General features: G+C 36.3%; 1 protein-coding gene across 9 annotated transcripts in view; it reads left to right on the top strand.

Moving 5' to 3' along the window:
• The window catches only part of SHLD2 (shieldin complex subunit 2), a 53,200-nt gene that overhangs the window by 23,246 nt on the left and 12,416 nt on the right, over positions 1 to 17,538 (top strand). For 6 of the 9 annotated variants that reach the window (XM_030031167.2, XM_030031168.2, XM_030031172.2 and 3 more), the window contains 6 exons: positions 1,025 to 3,527; positions 4,805 to 4,912; positions 5,571 to 5,765; positions 8,155 to 8,289; positions 12,175 to 12,381; positions 13,262 to 13,496. In XM_030031167.2, coding sequence (XP_029887027.1) covers positions 2,012 to 3,527; positions 4,805 to 4,912; positions 5,571 to 5,765; positions 8,155 to 8,289; positions 12,175 to 12,381; positions 13,262 to 13,496 — 2,396 coding nt within the window. In that variant the 5' untranslated portion in view covers positions 1,025 to 2,011. Of the gene's footprint in view, positions 1 to 1,024; positions 3,528 to 4,804; positions 4,913 to 5,570; positions 5,766 to 8,154; positions 8,290 to 12,174; positions 12,382 to 12,472; positions 12,646 to 13,261; positions 13,497 to 15,634; positions 15,856 to 15,886; positions 16,216 to 17,538 lie in introns of those variants that run through there. The other 3 variants (XM_030031179.2, XM_041127360.1, XM_030031181.2) reach the window with 3 other exon arrangements.

Genomic DNA, 17,538 nt, shown 5'->3' with positions numbered 1-17,538 from the left:
TGAAGTGAAAGAGCTGTTTGCCCTACCAAAGCCCAGTTTGGAAATGACTGATTATTTCATTCATCTCTGCATGGTATGCAAGTTCTTTAGAAATGGCATGGACTTGTGTCAGAATTGTGCTGTTCAACCACTTTTGTACTATAGCACATATGTGGAAGAAATATGTTGTAATTCATTTGAACCTTTTATTCACTTGAACCTCCTTATGAAGAGACATTTATATTGTTATGCTATAGAGTACCTAATTAAGAAAGCTACCCATCTGTAATGGCTGTAACCAAGGTAATAACAAATTAAAAAAGCTACCAGTAGACCTACACGTTTTGAAATGAAAGAAATTATTGAATCTCATCAGGTTATACTTCTAAAGTTCATTTAAGGTAGTGGTAACATTTTCTGTTTGTCATAGGGGATCTGTTACTGAAGTTGTTTTTACATCATGTATTGGGCAGCCTTTTATCTACAAAACTTAACCTCACTTTAGGGATTCAACCTTACTATCACTTTGCTTTGTCTTTCCCTTCTTACCTCATCTGTTATTTTGGTGTTGAACTGTACATTCTGTCTTTTTGGTTATTTGTATATTACCATTCTTTAATTACATAACTGAAAACTTTCACAAGTATGAGAATTGTCCTTTAAAAGTTGCATTCTTATGAGCCTAAATTTAAATGTACAACTGCAGAAGTTTGAATACTCCAATCTTTTAAGTATTATTTGTTTTGCAATGAGCATAAAACTGAGCGATACCAGTTACTGTGTTTTGTAGCTTCTTTGTATTATGGCATGATATATCTAATTTTAGTGGTTGTATATTGTTTTTCCAGTTACACCTATAGTATATCAGTGTTCCAGGATGTTTATAGTTTTTCCATGTTACTATGAGCTTTATGAATGTGCAGATTTATTGACCCCTAGTGGGTTGTTAGGAAAATGGCTCTTAATTTAATAAGTGCTAAATGAAAAGTTAAATCTCTTTCAATGCTGTGTTTGTTTCAGTGCTCTTTTTTTTTTCTGTTTGCAGCTGGATTAGCTTCCGAATTTCATTTCTGGTGTTCTGTTTCCTACCTCTGCAGAATTGCCTATTGCAGCAACTTCTATTAACAATGCTCCCAAAACATGTAGCTAGGTGTCTGCATTTTAATGAACACTTGTAGCTGTAGCTGTCTATTTTAAAATTATAGTATAGCAGAAATTAAAAAAAAAAAAAAAAGTCTTTTGTATTTGTGCTGTGTAGGATGGGCTTATTTTTAATTAGCTAGAAAAGCTAGTAACTTCTTGAGTAGTATGATATTGTATAAATGAATTAAAGCAAATTCTAAATCATCTGCTCAAGTTTCACAGACCTCTTAGTGCTTATTAAGTACTTATAATTTATTAGTAATATCCTGAAACCTCCCATTTCATAAAATAATCACTAAATACAGAATTTTCATGCTAAAACAGCATGTAAAATATTGCATTTCTAGCAAACTTTAAACTAATTTTAAATAGCTCTAGTATGTTTAATCATTTAGTTGAAATTGTAATTTTCTCGGAGATTAAATTCTCCCCTACCCATGCTGTGAAAGTTTCTTACAGGCATTTATTTCACATGAATTAAAGTGAAGTACTGAATAGTGAATTCACATTTGACTGTTTAATTAGCAATAATAAATGAAGATAAGTCTGCTTAATAATTAAACTTAAGTTGAACTTCCCTATAACTGTGCATCTGATATGTGTTTCCAAGTATCACAATCAGAAATTAAGCCCTACTGTAAATTTATTTTTCTATGCAAGTTTGACACAATAAATAACTTAAATTTTTTATTTTGTACATTTAATTTTACAGGTCTTTAGTAATAAAGTAATGTTTTTACCAGTTTAATTATGAAATACTCCCTTGAATTTTAGGTATTTTTAAAATGTTAAGAAAAGGCCAAATACAACTTTTTGCATTTACTAATATTTAGTGTGCTTGTTGCATAAACCACATTGTTTAAAGTCAAACTTAACATAGCAATCAAAAATGTCAAAAAGACCTCAAATTCATATTTTTGTGGGAGCACCCTGTATTCCAGGCCTGCTGGAGGTGTCAGAGCAAAGCAGTTCAGCACCTGCTGCTGAAAAATGGAGAGAACTCCGCTGTTTGTATGATACACATAGTCTTTTTTCTGAAAAAGTCAAAGGTGCTGACCACTTAGTGTTTCAGGCAGAAAGCTCTGTAGTCACAGCAGTTCCTACAAATGATGACAGCTCTCAACAGTCTGAACAGGGGAGATTAATGGATGCAAAAGAATATTTGATGTCTCTTGTATCTACGGCAGTAACTTGTACCAGCACACCTAAGACCACCGAAACTTTAATTTATTCTGATTTTCAAATACCTAAAGACAGATGCACACATGGAAATGTAAGCCAGGCTGCAGATCAACACCTTCCACAAAAATTTGCAGAATCAGCTAGACAAGCTAAACAATCACATGGCTGTTGTTCAGACCTCACTGAAAGAAAAGCTAGTCATTTAGAAGTCAACAGCTCTGACATTTCTGATTTGGTTGCCAGTACTAAGCAGATTACCATACACCTAAGGCCTGTGGGACAAGGTGTTCAATCGGATTGTAGAAGTGATCAGCATGAACATCTAAGTCAATATCTGGATATGTTTTTCCCCCCAAATCAAGAGTTAAAACCAAAAGGAGAACCAAGTGATTGTTCAGACTTTGCAGTGTCAACAGATACTGAATTTCATAGTATAATGACATCAAGTCAGATGGCTGTTTCTGCACAAGATTGGAATGAGATGCAGAACAGAATCATAAAACTATCAGAAACAGGCAAAAAACCTGAAGAAAGGCAGTGTGATCACTTCCAATTTGTTTCTGATGTTGGAACATGTCTTAATGTGCCTGAAAATGAATGTAAGGAAGAGTATAAAAGTTCCCTTGAACTTTTCAGCTCTGAGAGTGATGGGAAAAATGTTTGCTTTGAAGCTACAAAACAAGAAGGAAGTGCTCAGGAAAATACAGAGAAGTCTCAAGAACTTAATGTTCCTGGTGAGCAATTTGTAAATGAAATCTGTATTGAATCATTGAGCTCAGGAGTACTGTGCTCTCAAGTAGACAGTTGTCACAGGAGCTCTTCTAAAATAGCCCGGAAGTGTGAAGATTCCTTTCGTATTTTTCACTCAGCATTCAAAAGACAGCTGAAATCAAAGAGAGCTAAACTGAATTCTTCTCCGGCTGATCCTGGGATGAAAGTGGATCAAGAGAGGATGACAGTGTTCAAGAAACTTCAAAAGAAACTATCACCACTTAAGAATTGCTGCAGTAAAAATCAAAAGTACAATGTTTTGGTCACAATAGTACATCCTTGTCATATCAAAGAAATACAGGTGAAGAGTAGACCAAAATCTTCATGTAAAGTTCCTGTAGCAACAATTGTAGTTATTGACCAGTCAGAAATTGAGAGAAAGGTGGTGCTGTGGCATGGTGCTGCGTTTTGGTCACTCACTGTGTTTCCTGGGGATATTGTACTGCTTACAGGTGAGAATTCCTTTATTTGCCTTTTTAAAATGTGGATCTTTAAAATGCCTGTTTGAAATAAAACAATATGTAACCAGTAATTTGGAACCATGGCTAAGCATTTGTAAGTATCTTTCTTACATCATTCAACATCACTTTGAATTCTCAGTCATCCTTCCAGTGGAACATCGACTGTCCCACAGAAGTTTGCCCGTCCCTTATGTATAGTCTTTGGTTTGAGACACAGCAGTGCATTGACACTACAGCAGTGCCATAGGTAGTCAGGTGTATTCTGGAACTTGTCAGTGTTTTAAAACAGCTTTTTCTGAAAGGTACAAGTCCTATTACAAACCGGATGTGGTAGTTGTTTGATTTGTAGACTTCTTTGTAATTCTCTGCTGTTGGACCAGCAGATGGATGAGAAAATTGTGATGTTACAATTAGTCTCAGGGTGAGAAATACTTTTCCTCCTGTGAAGGACTTTGTAGCTTAGCAGTAGCATCTTGAGAGGGATCATGTTGTTAACTCGTAACTGACACAGACTGCAGAAACATAAAATGCTGTTTGCAGTTCACCTTTTTCATAACATGTCAGCTAATAATGAAGATTCCTCCTGATAAATCCTTTGTACTCTTTAATATCTAACAGGAGTAGAACCCTCTCTCTTTAGAGAACACATCTCATGTAAGACTGCAGTACTATAAAGATGAAATTGCACCTAATTTAGGGCTGGAGTTGACTGGAACTTGATAGTGATTTGTCCATTTAGGTTCTGCAATGTGCAAAAAATTACACAATATAAAATTGTTTGACTGCTGCTACAGTTTAAGATGCCTATTTCTGTTTGTTAAGAGTTCTTTAAGTGCTTATAGGGAAGTACAAAGGTAGATATTTTAAAGAGATTGAAGATAAGTTGGGCTTTTTCTTTTCTGCTTAGACATTCTCATCTCAAAATACATCAAAAGTGTTTCTGGGTAGGCCTAGTACTTTACTACTCATTCTGAAATGTTGCACAATAATAATTTACCCAATACAGTCACCCACTTCACTTATACAGTACCTGCTATGAGGCTATTGAATATTTTATATGAATTGAAGAATTACATCAAACTACTGAGAAAAATTGATTAACTCATTGTAAATGGTGTTGGCAGATTAAAAAAAAATCAATTTATTTCCAAGTGATATCTTTCAAACTCTTTCATACCTGTATGTATGATGGTTCTATAGTCAAGAAAAGTATGATACATTTCAATATTGTTGATACATGAGTTGATAAGGTTGCTTTTTTCTTGCAGATATAATAATGTATGAGAATCTTTGGTGTGGAGAAATCATGCTGCAAACTACATTTGCCAGTCAGTTACTGAATCTGGGGAACTGCTCAGCTCTCAATCCAGAAGAATGTAAGATTATAGTGCATAAATTTCCACAAAAATCACAGTAAAATAGCTATTTAAAGTACTCTGTTTTGTTGGCAATGCCTCGTACCCAGGATAAAGTGGAAATCCGAGCAACTGAGGTGTACGAAACACTATAGGAAAGTATGACAGGAATGCCTGTGGACAAGGTGTGGACATCATGACATCAGATAGGCATGTGGAGTTTATGGTAATGTTGGGTGGTTACCATTCAAGACTCTGAACTCTGAAAAACTGAAGAAACAGCAGTTATCCTAGGACTCAACCATAAGTATCACCGAACTTGCATTGTTCTTACTGTCTTCCTGATGTCCATTATTGCCGGCTATTTAAGGCAGGTTCTGGGGTGAATGATCAAGAGTGGTTGTTCTTCTTACCAAGCTATGATACAAGATTTCTTTCCTGGTTTTGGTGTAATGTAAAATACTGTACTTACTTTAACTTCGGGATGTTATCAAGGGGAGGCAGACAAAGTACAGTTTAATTTTGGATCAAGCGTTACACTTCTCAAGAATTTCTTTCCTTAGAATTATTGTGAAATGGTTTTGGTTTTGTCACTGTAAATATGTACCAACTGATAAATTTTGTACTTCTAAGCTTAAAAAAAAAAGGGTGTCCCTTTAACTTTGTTTTTTCATATAAGTTTATCCTATAGTGGATGGTGGTGTTCTCCATAGCTTATTGGCATACATATCATCAGAATTTCCACACTTTGGAGACATTCCACAAAGACAAGTTCAGAGACTGGATAGTGTTCGGTATATGCAGCTAGACCAGCTCCAGGCAAATACATTGGTTCACTCTATCTTGAAAATTATCAACATTGTTGTATTAAGAGGTAAGTTCATGCACTAGACTTTAACTTCCAAAATTTCAACAATAGGTAAAACTTAAATAGTAATTTTGCAAGGCAATTCTGGTTGTTTCCCATTCCATACACCGGTGTTCGACACAGGAGTCACGAGTAAAACCTTTGTAATGTTCCACTCATGGGGGGCATAGGAGTTAGAGACAGAAAGGAAATAACGACTGTAGTCAGCTTCTGAAAGGAGGTTATTGCACACTAGTGCTGATCCATAGCATACATGTGTCTGGGAGAAGCATGCGGGCAGTGGGCACTGATAATAAGTGTTGCTACTCTCTGAGGGATTGGTGTGTTTTCACTAGGGAATGAGTGCTCACCACAGACTGCAGTTACTAATGTATTGACTTGTCAGTGAGATGGCTTGAGCATCTCCACAGCTCCAAATAGTGTGGTACCTGATCTTCAATAAGACAGATGATTGAAGAGAGATGCAGGTACAAAGTATAGTGTTGGGAGGTGGAATGGCAGCAGGAATATATTAGATATGAGGAGTGTGCACTCAAAATCCTTTTCAGGGAAGATAGGTGTGTATAGCACGACTGCTGAAAAGAGGGATATGCTGCAGTTAACGGTAGCGGAACATAAATATGTTTTTTAATGGCTTTTGAAATTTGAGAGGTACATTCTTGCTGTAGACCACTGCTTGTGAAAGGGGGCTAGTTTATGAAAATGTCATGTGGGACAGTCAAGCTTTACTAATTCAAAGCTCACCTGCCAATTACCTTCCATGTAAGCATCCTGTCATTAAAGGAATATTTGATTGCGCTATAAATCATGTTATTCAGAATGAAGTAAGTTACTGATTATTTTAATCTAATGTTTTAGGATTTGCTTGCCTTTCTTACTTTATAATGAACTGTGTTGATCTCTTACAATGTTTTGTTTGGAACATTTCCTGTTTATTTCTTTCTATTTTTTTCTTACTTTGAATAGATTTTTAAAGCTAAGCATTCCTGGTTTCTTAAATACATGCAATATTTATTTATAATAATCCTTACTTGTATGCCTTTTTGTACAAGTTCTTTTTGATTTTCAACACTGGAAAATGCACAGTGTGAAACTACTAGATGTCTTACTGTGATACTCCTATTTCTTCCACATGAGCACAACAGAGAAATACCTCATTAATATAATTTGTTTTGGAAATCTGAGTTTCCTGTATATTTTTATTGCAAAGACTCCTCTCCCCCAAAGAATCATGGTCAACACTCCATGTACTGATTTGAGGTTATTCTTCTGTCACACTCCTTTTCTTATAATAGTGAATGCAGTTATTTCAAGATTCCTTTTGCTGAAGCAATTTTCCATGTTAAAATTAATAATTTGTTTCCATTTCTTCATAATCAGGCCTTACAGCTGCTTCCTAGCATCATCTCCACCTTCTGAAATGAACAAAACCAAATTATCTTGGGGCATTCTCATTATTTCATGTAGTGTCTTGCCATTGTTTTTTCACATGCTTCGGGCAGTTGAAGACCACTGTTCCTACCTGGAAAAGCAGTCTTCCTCTCTTTTTCCTGCATAACTGTTCTGATTATCTTTTCTTTACAGTACCACTGTTTCTTAGTGCTTGACTTCAAGCTTTGCACATAAATCTGATCATATTGCATTATCATCTTGTATTCATAAGATTCACATTTTTACCTAGACTGTCAATATCATGTTTATTCATTATAAATGGAGAATTTTGAAGATAGAAGTCTTCATAATTTATTATTGTACATAAATCTCAGAACTGTTAGATATTTAAAGCAAGAGTTCTTGTTCTAAAATTATTTATAAAAAATATTGTGGTTTTAGTGTGCAGCTGAAACTTACAGGTAGTATCCTGGGTAAGAGTGCTGTAGAGCTCTTAATTGTTTCAATTTATATGTACTGTTACTAATCCTCTTAGTGTGCTTGTACATGACTATAGTTTCCTTTTTTATGTGAAAAATTCTAGAGAAATGTTCCTCTCAGTGTATTCCACAGAAGTTACAGGAACTTTAACTTCCGATTATGACAGTTTGTTGTTGAGAGATTGAGTACAATTTCTTTCCACTTATACCAGTCAGGATATGTGGGAGCTGAAAGATGTTCAGACACTTGCTGTTTCAAAGGGAGGTGTCCAGTTGCTGAGTATTTAGGTGGATAAAGGTGAATTAATATACTTTATGCATTCCTTCAAACTAGAATCATTTTGTTGAAGAAATGAGATTGCTTTCATTCTGTCCTGAAGAAATTGTAGGTGTATTCTTGTTTGCTTATAATTGTACCATAAAATATGTTAGCAGCATGATTTTATCTTAATATTGAGGCATGTGGGGTTTGTGTGTTTATATGCTTTTTACTGTGGAAGTCGTACAATTTCGAACTTTTTCAGAATCTGTGTATAGCTACAGAGGTGGCAGCCAAAGAAAAATTATTCTAACAGTAGAACAGAACAGAGATCAACACTATAGGATGGTGCTATGGGGAGCAGGAGCTGCCTGGTGCCCTCAACTTCAAAGGAAAAAAGGTAAGGTCCTTGTACCCGTAGGTAGCTGTAAAAAGATTTTTGTGATGCTATTAACATCTTTAAAATGTGTAGCTGGCAACTTTTTTCCATTCATCCTTTAAATACTCCTCTTGGAAGGGCAACATATTTGATACCAATTTTAACATGTCTTCTCTGTTTAGAAGCAGTGCCATCAGCAAAAGAATTTGAATGCACTCACTTTAGAAGACTGAGAAAGCATGAGTATTTAGAAACTTGAATCTAGACATAAGATGCACTGGTGCCTAGTTATGTAACTATAAAAAAATCTTGAATGTTAACTATCTTATCAGTTTTGCTGAGTCTTCCTTATTGTTGTCTGGTTTAGCATGAATTGCTGGGTTTTTTTCTAGTTCTGATTTTCATTCTCTGCTTTCCACCTTACTACAGTGTCAGGCTTTATATGCTAACAGTCTTGCTATCAAGTTTAGCTGTAAATGACTAAAAGCATCTCTTGCAAGAATTACATAGCCTGTGTTTTAGCAGTGACTACTACCAAATTTTTGTTTTATTCCTGGCTTTGCTCTCTTAAAATAAGGCAACTAGGTTTTTGTTAAATTGATAACTTAAGAGTTTCTATTTCTGATCAATGGATACACTTAAGTAAATGCTGTATTACTTGAAGCACTGAATATGTCTGCCTAAAAAGCCAGCTTTTGTATAGCACAAAATAAAACCCAAAAAAGTTAAACAACCTCATAGTGAATCTTTACATATTAAATGTAGACACTCTGAATTCTGCCAGTTCTGCTTCAATTTATAAGTAATCTCCGCTCCTAGAAATCATTTAACTGCAAGAACTACCTCTTAAACTACTTGAAGAAGATGGTCCAATTTAAGCATTAATCAATTAACTTTACTGCATAATATCTACATGGCTCTTATTTTTGTGCATACTTCAGAGTAAGTAGGTATATGCTGTTCTTTAGAACAGCTTAGAAATCTTATAGAATTCAGTATGGTAGACTATTATACTTCTCAAAATATAGAATTTTAAATTTTTTTTTCTAGCTGCAAAAAGAAGATACCAAAGGTAATTTCTAAGACACAGTAATATATCATTCTCTGATGCTTAAAGCAGAAAAGTATAAGATGTAGGTCTCTGTAGCATTAAGTGTTTGTATTTGATGTAAAGCTTGTGTCTTATTCTCCAGCTAGTATTCTGTTGGCATTTTAATGATTAAAGAATTATCTGAAATTCAAGATAAGAGTGATTTCTCAACTGTTCAAATACTTAATCACAGACAAACCATGAACATTTGATCCCAGTAAGATAGCCAAAAAGATAAATTGACATGATACTAAAGCATACACAACAGCTAAATAGTGTGAGTGGGTTACAGGAAGAGCATGATGTCCATCCTTGCTAGGAGTCATGGCATAGCTGTGGTATGTGTTTACTGGTGGTACTAGCAGATCAGAAACCTCATAGTCTTGTAGAGGAAGGTATGGAGACTTGTGATTTTTAAACTGTCTGCATACTTAAAATACATAAGACTATACAGTTCTAGAGCATCTAAAAATTGTTGGCAGTATGTATTGGGTTTGCGTGGCAAGGTTTTGGTAGTGGTGGGGCTACAGGGGTGGCTTCTGTGAAAAGCTGCTAGAAGCTTCCCCCATGTCTGACAGAGCCAATGCCAGCCGGCTCCAAGACAGACCTGCTGCTGGCCAAGGCCGAGCCCATCAGCGACAGTGGTAGTGCCTCTGGGATAACACATTTAAGAAGGGGAAAAAAGTTGCTGTGGGACAGAAACTGCAGCTGGAGAGAGAGTGAAGATGTGAGAGAAACAACCCTGCAGACCCCCAGGTCAGTGAAGAAGGAGGGGGAGGAGATGCTCCAGGCGCCGGAGCAGAGATTCCCCTGCAGCCCCTGGGGAAGACCATGGTGAGGCAGGCTGTCCCCCTGCAGCCCAGGGAGGTCCACGGTGGAGCAGATATCCACCTGCAGCCTGGGGAGGACCCCACGCCGGAGCAGGTGGGTGCCCGAAGGAGGCTGTGACCCCGTGGGAAGCCCGCGCTGGAACAGAATCCTGGCAGGACCTGCGGATCTGTGGAGAGAGGAGCCCACGCTGGAGCAGGTTTGCTGGCAGGACTTGTGACCCCACGGGGGACCTGTGCTGGAGCAGTTCATGAAGAACTGCAGCCTGTGGGAAGGACCCATGTTGGAGAAGTTCATGGAGGACTGTCCTCTGTGGGAGGGACCCCAAGCTGGAGCCAGGGAAGAGTGAGGAGTCCTGCCCCTGAGGAGGAAGGAGCAGCAGAGACAACGTGTGATGAACTACTGTAACCCTCATTCCCCGTCCCCCTGTCCTGCTGGGCAGGGGGGTAGAGTATTCAGGGGTGAAGCTGTGCCTGGGAAGAAGGGAGGGGTGGGGAGAAGGTGTTTTAAGATTTGGTTTTATTTCTCATTACCCTGCTCTGATTTGATTGGCTATAAATTAAGTTAGTTTTTTCCCCAAGTTGAGTCTGTTTTGCCTGTGGTGGTAGTTGGTTGAGTGATCTCTCCCTGTCCTTATCCTGACCCATGAGCCTTTTGTTCTCCCCTGTCCAGTTGAGGAGAGGGAGTGATAGAGTGGTTGTGTGCTGGCTGGGGTTAAACCATGTCACAGTAAAAGTTAAATATTTTTCATCTCTTGCTGAAAATCGGTCCAAGCTTCCAGTATACAGTCATCAGACATTCCATTAATGCTTTACACTCATCTGGTTTAAATTACCAAAAAAATTTCTGTAAACTTGATTACTTATAGTTTACTCATGTTTTGTGATCAGTTTTCTAAGCATCAGGGGAATGTTGAAGATCTGAATAATAGGTTAAATTCAGGTATCAACCAAATACTGCACCCTAGTTGGACTATGTCTTCTACTTCCATATATCCCCTCTTGCCAAGTGCCTGTTTGTTTCCTCCTGTATTGATTTTCCGTCAGTGTTGCTGTAGTGTTACTGCCTGAATCTTGCTTGGGGCTGGAGCATACTTAGTTCAGGGGGGCTGCAGGATCTCTAGTCAGATATGAGGTGCATGAAACTAGACTGATGCTCAGAGGAAAAGGGTTTTGGGGAGTATTTTACTATAAAACACTGCGTCTGACAGATTTTTCAGGAGCTTGCAATTTTAGCAAGTTACCACCAAAAATCAGACTAATCCAAAATATGAAAATACTAAAACACACTAATAAAATGCTTACACAAACACTGGAATACATCAAAAAAACCGACCTCCATTTTTCTAGCCTTATTTCCGAAAACAATTATTTTGCTGCAACTTTCAGCTTGAGCACACACAGGAAAAAATAACAGCCTAAATGGTTATCAGACTTGATTAGTAGGTGAATATTGGATTCTTATAACAAAGTGAAGGACGACCCAAAATGTATTACTCTTCTGTAATCTCCATTTTTAAAGTATTTTTCTTTATGACAGAGTCAATTGGAAGATGGAAAATTAATTCATATTTTTAAATCAGAACATTGTGGAGATAGAAGATTAAAAAACAGGGACATATTAAAGATGGAAGTTGATTAATAACATGAAGACTTTTTTCTTCTAGACATTGCCAACTTTTCCTTATTGGAGCTGACAAGAAATTTCAGAACTGGTTTCTGTTTCAAAGCGTTGAGTTGTCTTGAAAGCTGAATTCCGTACAAGTGAAATGCAAGCATCATTCTGTATTGGGAGGACTCAAGCAGAGTTTATAGGGAAAGAAAAGGAAAAACCCTACATGCCATCAGGCTTGAAATAAAGTTGCCAGAGCTAAGCATATGAGACTGTCTTACTGATTTGTTTCTCAATCTTGTAAGTGACCTTGGCTTTCTATAAATTAACCAAGGTATAGACAGTAAATGCTTCTGTTTGCTTTTTTTGTTCTGTAGATCACATATGGGACTTTAGATACCTTCTGGTCCAACGTAGTTCTGTCTCGGGTGACTTTGAACTGCACACAACTCCATGGTCATCCTATGAGTGCTTGTTTGATGATGACAAAAGGGCAATTGAATTTAAAGAAAAGTTTCAGAAAAGCAAAGCATCCCTCATGCAAATGACAAAGCTCTCGGCACATTTGGAGGAAAAACGCTCAGGTAAAGTTATCCACAGCTCTGTAATGTCTTGTGCCGTGCATAACTAAGCAAAATAGATGCTTTGTTGATCAAGTAAAATATTTTTTTGCAGGTTAGCACAGTTCTGGGAGTCTGAATTTATTCTGGAGGCTGCTGCTCAGTACCTAGCCAAACTGTGAATGCAGCCTTCATTCAGTGAGCCCAGAGGTGAGATAGATGTGTTATATGGTACCATACAAAGATAGCTTTGGAACACAGGGAGAAATGCTGCCTTTTGTTGTCCACACCAGCCAGTCTAGTAATGATGCGATTAATTGCTGAAAGTTTGTTGAATAGTATTTCTCTGAAACTGGAATTCTCTAAGGCAAAAGTAAAATAGCTACTGCTATTGAAAACTTCTTACAAAAGAACAAATAAAACATTTTGCACAGTTATCCCCTCCCAGATAAACCTAGAAGATTGCTAAGGTTGGTGTTAAATGTTAAGGAGTAACTACACAAAGTTGGTATTGCAGCATCTAACTTTAGTTTATGTATAAATAGTAGAAAGCTAAGTTGTTAAAACTATGCTTTTCAGTGTCTCTGAATTAGCATAGAGGAAAAGCAATTGGAAATTATTTGCACAATTCTGATCTCTTGATTTCTTACTCAGGGTCTTCTATAGTGGCATCTACCACAATAGTACCTGAAAATGTAGTACTTCTATACATTTTAAAATAATATTTAACCACAATGATTTTTCACTGCATATATCATCTCTAAAAATATGAGCTACTAAAGGAAAAAAAAATTCAGAAAGTTTTACTGGTAATGATTTTGGTTTTGAATCAGCTGTAACCCTTGCTTTTGCTTTCAGTTATATGTAAAATTGAATGCAGATTTGATTGAAATTGTTTTTGTAGGAGTGATTCAAGTGAAAGCCCGTATCTTAGAACTGAAGTTTACCATTTCAACTGGTCAATACAAGCAACTTATCTTCCATGCTGACACTTCACTGGAGTGTGTTTTGGCTTCTCTGCCTATGATTACATATTCAGGTTGTGCTAGATGTGGCTTGGAACTACAGGCAGATGAGAACATGATCTACAAGCAATGTGTTCGATGTTTGCCATACAACAAAGTAAAAATGTTCTACAGGTAAACAAAATAAAACTAAAATAATGTGTACTAGTAGGGAAGTAAACTATGACTTTCTCCATTTTAAGTTCCCCCATATATAAAATTCTGTATTTAAGGTGTGGTTAGCAATTCCTGTTTTTCTAATGAATTTTCAAGGAGCTGTTCTTGAATTTCTGTATTATATTGCCATTATTTATAAGTGATATTCTTTGTTTAAATCTAACTTTTTAATTTATTTGAATACTACGTCATACAGTAACAACATTTCCCCAGTACTGTGTCAGTAAGTTAAGATGGAGTAGAAGCTTGAGGACCAAAGGAAAACTCCTTGAGTGTCTTGTTTCAGCCTAAGTTTGAAATAGTGAATGCACAACCATATTTTTAAACTGATTAATCAATTTTAGCCTTGCAGAAATAATATTAACAAATGTTTTCAATAAACATTCTCACAGAGAGCAGAGATTCTAAGTTCTCAGCAGATGGCACTATAAGACACATTTATCGCTCTCTACAGCTACCTGAAAGGAGGTTGTAGTGACGTGGGTGTCAGTCTCTTCTCCCAAGTAACAAGTGATAGGACAAGAGGAAAAGGCCTCAAGTTGCACCAGGTGAGGTTTAGATTGGGTATTAGGAAGAATTTCTTCACAGAAAGGGTTGTCAAGCATTGGAACAGGCTGCCCAGGGAAGTGGTTAAGTCACCATCCCTGGAGGTATTTAAAAGACACGTAGATGTGGCACTTCAGGACACCGTTTAGTGGTGGACTTGACAGTGCTAGGTTAACGGTTGGACTTGATGGTCTTAAAGGTCTTTTCCAACCTAAACGATTCCATGATTTACTTAAAGACAATAAACTAAACAGATCCAGCTGATGTGGGAACAACATTATTAACTAATTGTCCAATTCTTAAATTTATCTTGGGCTTTTGAAATATAAGTATCATAGTGACTTGAAAGATGTGTAGGTAGAGGAGGTTAATTGACACAACTATAGACATAATAAAATTCTAGAATATATAAATTTTCTACCAAAATTCTTTCTAAAATTATTCCAAAACAATTTCATAGTGAGTTTAATGAATCATTGCGTACTCAATAGTTTGTCACTTGGCTTGATTTAAATACTAGAATCCCATTTGTCTAACAAAGTAGCGACTTAGTCTTTTTCCTCTAGGCAAAATAGTCTTACAGCTTTTAGGTTTATATGCTATTTATTTTCCTATGAGGGAGGATTAAGTGCAAAGAGATTTTTTTCTTAACTGCAAAGGTTCCCCCTCTTTCGTAGGATTATGACCTTTCATGTGGTCCTGAAAGACCTCAATTTACTCTGTTGCACAAAAGGTGATAGACAAATGATAAAGTTTTCCCATGTTTGTATTCACAGCATGTGAATACAACTTTATGTGGAACTAAAATGAACAACTTTTTCAAAGAAAAGTCTGTCACTTTTGTACTGAAATTTTGCTCTGATTAGTAAGAATGCATCTCCTTGGTAGTATTTCCAAATTCTGTATTGTAGGATAACTTAGTACATTTACATCTTAACAGAAGAAAATCTGTCTCTTGCTAAAGAAATACCTTGTTAAAATGAAATTAACTTATTAACTAGATATGCTGTCCTAGCATTATTGTGCTACTCAACAGCTTCATATATCAGTGGTCAGTGTTAGTCTTGTTTATAAAACTGTATGCACAACTAGTAGAAAATTACTTTTTTTTTCTGTAGTTTGCTAATTCATGTCCCCTTATCTCAGATTGGTTTTAATCCCTCAATATAAGGAGGTAGTAAGTTCAGTATGCTCTATTTCTAGCAATGGAATAGCTACCAGCATCTCCTTGGGAGTAAAATCTGCATATTGTTTTCTACTTAGTATGAGTAAATGTAATAATACTAAACACTGCAGACTTCTTAAAACATAGTATTAGTCTGTAATTTGATTTGCTTCTTTGTGATTCAGGGAATGTAGTAACTTATTAACTTAACATAGAAATTTTATTTTAACAGTGAATATTTAAGATATGAAATAGACACTATGATAGGAAAATAGAAATTATGACAGGATCTCAGCGTTTAAGAGACTTGCATAGCATTAAAATCTCAGGTGTCAATACTATACGTCATTGAAGTCATCCCTTATCTTTTCCCTTTGAAATGCAGGAGCCCAGTTTTGTTCATCTGCTGTGATTATAATGAAGCTCACCTTTTCCTTCAGATGCTGAAGATACAAGCTTAGGATAGATGCATGTCTATATGCCTATAGCTTGCTTTTTTTTCCTAAGCTAGATGCTCAGAACACTGAACACTTTAACAGTAGCAGTAATAATGAGGCAGAAGATCATAGAAACTTACACTTTACACAAGTGCTGTCATATAATGTGTGTAAATATTTCCATGTTCTTTTTGAGCTAGAACTATGAATATCAAGCTAGAAGAAATCATGAAAACTAAGACAAGCTAAAATATTTTGTATTTCAGAGATCATCTCCTAGATTTCAGGTATCACAGATAGGTCCTTGTTTCTTACATCTGTCTTTGCCCAAACTTTCAGTTTACTAGCATCTTTTCCCTGGAATTTGGTATGATGGTAGTGTTCCCTTCAGATAGTTCATTTTTTCAGTCTATACCACTGAGTGTTTGTCATTCAAAAAGATGAACATTTTAACAGTAGCAGTAATGAGATAGGAGATTCCTGGTACTTATGCTCAGCGGGGATTGAATCTAACCCTTCTGTAACAGTGGAAAAGCCCACCAGCTTCACCAGCTTTGTATATAGGTACTAAAGACTCTACTTAGTAGCCTCTAAGGACTATTTTAGTAGAACTATGTATGCCTTTAATGAAATTTATTTATATCCTTAAATAAGTTTCTAACTGTTTTACAATTATTTAAATTCACCATATTAAAAACAGTGGTATTTAAGGAATAAAGTTAATTGCAAAATTGAATTTTCTGTGGCCCTAGTGAAAGAAAATTAACAATGCTAGGCTCTGTTTTGAATGCTGTGTTGAATTTTCTGTCTCCCCATGACAGTTCACTCTTGCTGAAGTAAATAGGATTACCTGAAAGAAAACTTAGATGACCTTGAGAACAGAGTATGAACTGAGAAACAGGTAGTCAGCATATAATAACCAGGAATGAAGCAAAATCAATCTTTCCTAATGCATTACTTGGTTTGTGAGTTACATCTGTAGACTACATTTGCTTATGGTTTTGAAAGCTTTAAATTTTGCAATGTCTCTTAGTACATTTCTCTGTGAACATATTTAAGTTAATTATACTCTTTCTAAAATGTTAATTTAGTATTTCTGGAAGTCATAACAACTTTCATGTACTTCAGCATAAATTGCCTAAACCAAAATACATTTCTTCCGAGATTAAATAGCAATTGCCCACAATTATTTGGGAAGCTGAGCGTGTAAGTGTACTGTTGTTAAACTTGCTCTCATGAAGGGAGCCAACAGTCTTTAATGACTGCAAATAGTCTGGGCCATGGTTTCTGTCTAAACCAAAAGATTTGAAATAATCCCACGGATAATCAGACATGGAGTTCTCTTATCTCTTTTGATCACTTCACTTAAGATTATGAAATTTAGCAGTAGTTTTCAGATTAACAGATGGCAGGTCAAATGACTTGCCTACTGGGAAAGTGGCATATTTGCAGTCAGTTGCCTTTGTGCCTCACAGGCATTCAAATTAGTGCTGTTAGGTATATTCTGCATCACGCTAACTAAATTAATAACACTCTCCAGTTGTCAGTATACTGAAGTACTGGCTGACTGTTCTATTTGATACTGCAGCTCTGCTAGTCTCTTGAAGTGACTGCCCTTTCATTTCTGCCATCTCTGCAGTGAGCACATTTATCCTGTTGCAAGCATCTCCCATTGAAAAGTTCTGCACTCTAGATGATTGTGCCTTATTTTATTACTATATTTAACATATACTGTTTTGGTACTGTTCCAAGATTGCTATAACCAGGATTTACATTATTGTCATATGTCCTGATGTTCACTATTTTAGTTTCTTCTGTAGAATGGTCAGGATATGAGCACTGCATCCTGCTT

The sequence above is a fragment of the Aquila chrysaetos genome, chromosome 11 (genome assembly GCF_900496995.4).
Source record: "Aquila chrysaetos chrysaetos chromosome 11, bAquChr1.4, whole genome shotgun sequence".
NCBI classification, from domain to species: Eukaryota; Metazoa; Chordata; class Aves; order Accipitriformes; family Accipitridae; genus Aquila; species Aquila chrysaetos.
This window is presented reverse-complemented; position numbering and strand designations above follow the sequence as displayed.